This window comes from Leuresthes tenuis, unplaced genomic scaffold (genome assembly GCF_036924035.1).
Source record: "Leuresthes tenuis unplaced genomic scaffold, fLeuTen1.0.hap1 SCAF_20, whole genome shotgun sequence".
NCBI classification, from domain to species: domain Eukaryota; kingdom Metazoa; phylum Chordata; class Actinopteri; order Atheriniformes; family Atherinopsidae; genus Leuresthes; species Leuresthes tenuis.
In genome coordinates this window covers 7,106,575-7,109,980 of record NW_027325374.1, presented here as the reverse complement: position 1 = coordinate 7,109,980, position 3,406 = coordinate 7,106,575, and the positions used below count along the sequence as shown (strand labels likewise).

General features: G+C 42.7%; 1 protein-coding gene across 1 annotated transcript; it reads left to right on the top strand.

Annotated features, from left to right (window-relative positions):
• Positions 1-511: 511 nt before the first annotated feature.
• Positions 512-2,925, top strand: LOC140278899 (uncharacterized). Its single transcript, XM_072373985.1, has 2 exons — positions 512-1,596; positions 1,635-2,925. The coding sequence occupies exons 1-2, from the start codon at positions 923-925 to the stop codon at positions 2,593-2,595; spliced, it is 1,635 nt and encodes a 544-aa protein (XP_072230086.1). The 5' UTR covers positions 512-922; the 3' UTR covers positions 2,596-2,925.
• The last annotated feature ends 481 nt before the right edge of the window (positions 2,926-3,406 follow it).

Below are 3,406 nucleotides of genomic sequence, written 5' to 3'. Positions count from 1 at the left end.
TGTAAGATTGTCCGGCTTATATACGCTCAACTAGACTTGGATTGGCCTAAAGTGCTCCATGCATGCTCCAAAGTTCCAGCTTTTTGTATATAAAAATAATCAGTTCTACAATAGAACAGCTATAAGCTTTAAGCTATTCTTAATGATCTGCAGAAAAAGTTGGAAGCCACAGATGTCCTGAACCTTTTCTCACCGTGACCACAGTGCTGAGGAGTCAGACATGTCACTATCTCAAAAACCTCCTGTGCATGTTTTCTGGATCTCAAACAGTGGTCCAGTTAAATGGCCAGGTCGAACTTTCAGCCATAGCCCAACTCAACTGTACATGTAACAGTTCTGAGTACCTTCACATGGTGAATAAACACAGAATATGGCGTTATAATGATTAACACATCATTCCATTTGAACATTACCGACTCAGTCATTCCTGTTTGTAGTTTACGCCAACAGAACATGTGATCCTGATTTAAAAGAAAAATATTAGAACTGATGATTTACCGGAAGTGTTCTTGTTGACGGAATCCAGAGGAACTGCAGCAGCTATATTTTAATAAACAAATTGTTACGGTAGAGTACATATAATCTGTTTTGTTTCTAGACACACAGAACGAATATGGCAGTTTTTGTCGTAAATAATTGTTAATCAAGTAGTGGTCGGTTAACAGTGACGGAACTAAAATTAGAGCTGCAAGCTAATTAGCTAACAGCAGTGTAACGTTCGATTGAAACAAACAAATGGTAAACCGGTACAATCCTCATATTGTAACTATAACTACAGTAATAACCGACTTGAAGAGACTGGTACATTCACCATAACGAAATCCAAACCAACTGTGCCCCAGAAATGACTCTCTGCTGGTGGCTTTGAAGTGCCAGTCAAAAATCTCCTCTATTTGATTATTTATAACGTAGAATTTATATAATGGCCGAGGCTATAATAACGTTTCAGTCCCAACTTTCTGGTGTAATGGAAACGGTTTTCAAAGCCGCCATGTATGAGATCACCCGGCTGGTGGAGGACAGCTTTCTGGAAGAGTTGACACGATGCAAGGAGCAGGTTGAGTCCCTGAAAAGACGACTGAAGTGGGCGGAGAGCCGCCACAAGGAAAGGCAAGAAGACAGGAGGGAGAGATGCGTTGACTGCGGAAGAGTCGGGATGTCCGGTGAGAACAAATCCTCAACCACAGAGAAAAGTCTGAAACAGGAGTGTGAGCTACAAGAGGAGCTCCATGGATCCCAGGGCTCTACCGGAGAGGCAGCCAGTCATCACATGGAAGAGGCAAAACCAGACTCCCAGAATGTCACCAAGTCAACACAGGCACCAGGTGTACAAGGAATCAAGTTTGATAGACTCCTGAAGGAGGAAGCTCTTCAAAGCGAGCCAGAGATCAGCGAGTCTCAGGGCTGGGGCGTCCGAGCAGACAAAACGGATGGATCAAGCCTGCCAGGACCTAGTAAACGTTTTAGTGAGCAGAAGATCCCAAAGTGCCATGTGAACTGGGAAACCGGCTTTGACCAGAGACCAGAGTCAAACCAAGATGGACACTCGGGTGGCCCCTCTGAACCTCTGTTCCAGAGCAGGTATAGCGTGGATGAGTTAGTGGCTTTGACAAGACCGGGTATGGAGACACCAGTATGATAGACATGGGTAACTTTGATGGGTTACAAGGTTCATCATCCCACCTCACTGATGACCTGAGTTATGTGAACCGATATGATGAGGATGTGGAAGCACCAGAAGAAGCTGAGCACCCGTGTTACCAAACAGGCACCCCAGGGAACAGAAGGGTTGCACAGAGTTCACCAACAGGCTCACCCTCAAGGACAAATAATAATGTAAGTGCAGAGTTCAGCTGTTTACTGATAAATGAGGAAGGGTACCTTCAGGACCCAAATGTCATGTATGCCGATCAGGTGTCTGGTGATTCAGGCAGTAGATCGAGCTTTCGTGGACATGGCGTTCGATTAGACCCCTCTGTAGATGGCGCTAAGGATATATATGAGCCTTCAGATACATACAGTGATACTTTAAACTTGGGAGACAGGTTGCAGCATCAGAGTACAGGAAGAGGGGGGAAGAAAGACACCTGTAACCAGTCCTCCACGTCCTTCCCTGATTCTGTTTCCCTGAAGACCCACAAACAGACACACAAAGGCACCGGACATGAGGCCCCATACTCCTGCAACCAGTGTGGAAAGACCTTCGCTCAAGCTTGTAATCTCAAAGTCCACCAGAGGATTCACTCAGGTCAGGGGCTCCACCTGTGCAGCCACTGTGGTAAAGGTTTTCCTTCCTTTGGGGATCTAAGGACACACAAATGTGGCCAAACGGGAGACAAACCTTATTGCTGCACTGTTTGCGGGAACAAGTTTAGCCGACTCTGGAATCTGAAGCTGCACCGGAGAATTCACACGCAGGAAAAACCTCATCGGTGCAACATGTGCGACAAGAGCTTCACAAGGGCGGATATATTAAAGGTTCACCAGCGTACCCACACAGGGGAAAGACCATACTGCTGCGCTGTTTGTGGCCTCAGCTTCAAACGCCTGGATCATCTCAAGTCACACCAACGCAAACACATGGCAGACCTGTAGGCCAGGGCAGAAAAGAGGTTTAATATAGTTTGTGGTAAAAGGAGGTCAAAAAAGGAATGTTTGTAATTATAAGCTATAGATATTTCCTGCTCAGATACACTCCTAACTTCTCTTCAATTATTGAAAACCTTTTTTTTTTATAAATAAGGTAAAACCAAGACAACATTGGATATTATATGTTTCATGTTTGATTTCTAAGTCTCCTTTATACCCAATTTCAGCTGCTCATTTTGTACTTTAAATACACCAGCTATGAGTAGAACGGGGGGAGAAAAAAAAAAAAAAAACAGTAACCTTATTGTTTTGTTTACTTGACTGATTCTGAATAAAACTGGCTTCAAATGTCAAAAAAAAAAAAAAAAAAAAAGAAGTGATGATTTAATTTCACTGCACAGTCAGCATAAAATACATACATTTAGCTACAATACTGATAAAGCAGTCCCCGTGTTTCTCCCTCATTGAGCTTACATAATCCTTATTCTTTATCTGTGTTCACATTAATTTTCAACTTCTCTTTAGTTGCAGCACTATGAATCACTGTCACATTTTTTATTACTTTCTTGCCTCAGCTATTGCCCAGCATTTTGTGGTACCTCTCCACTTTTAAAAAAACGTTTTTTTATCCAACTCAGCTCTATTCTTATCAATTCCTCTTGGCAGTTTACTGCCATCAAAACTTTTGTACAGCAGTTTAGGTTTGACTTGACACAATGTACCTGATGTAATTAGCTTAAATGGAATTTAACAACCGTATGTGAATTTAATCATAATAAGGTTGCTATATTGTCTACTACAGTACTGTTCAAAAGTC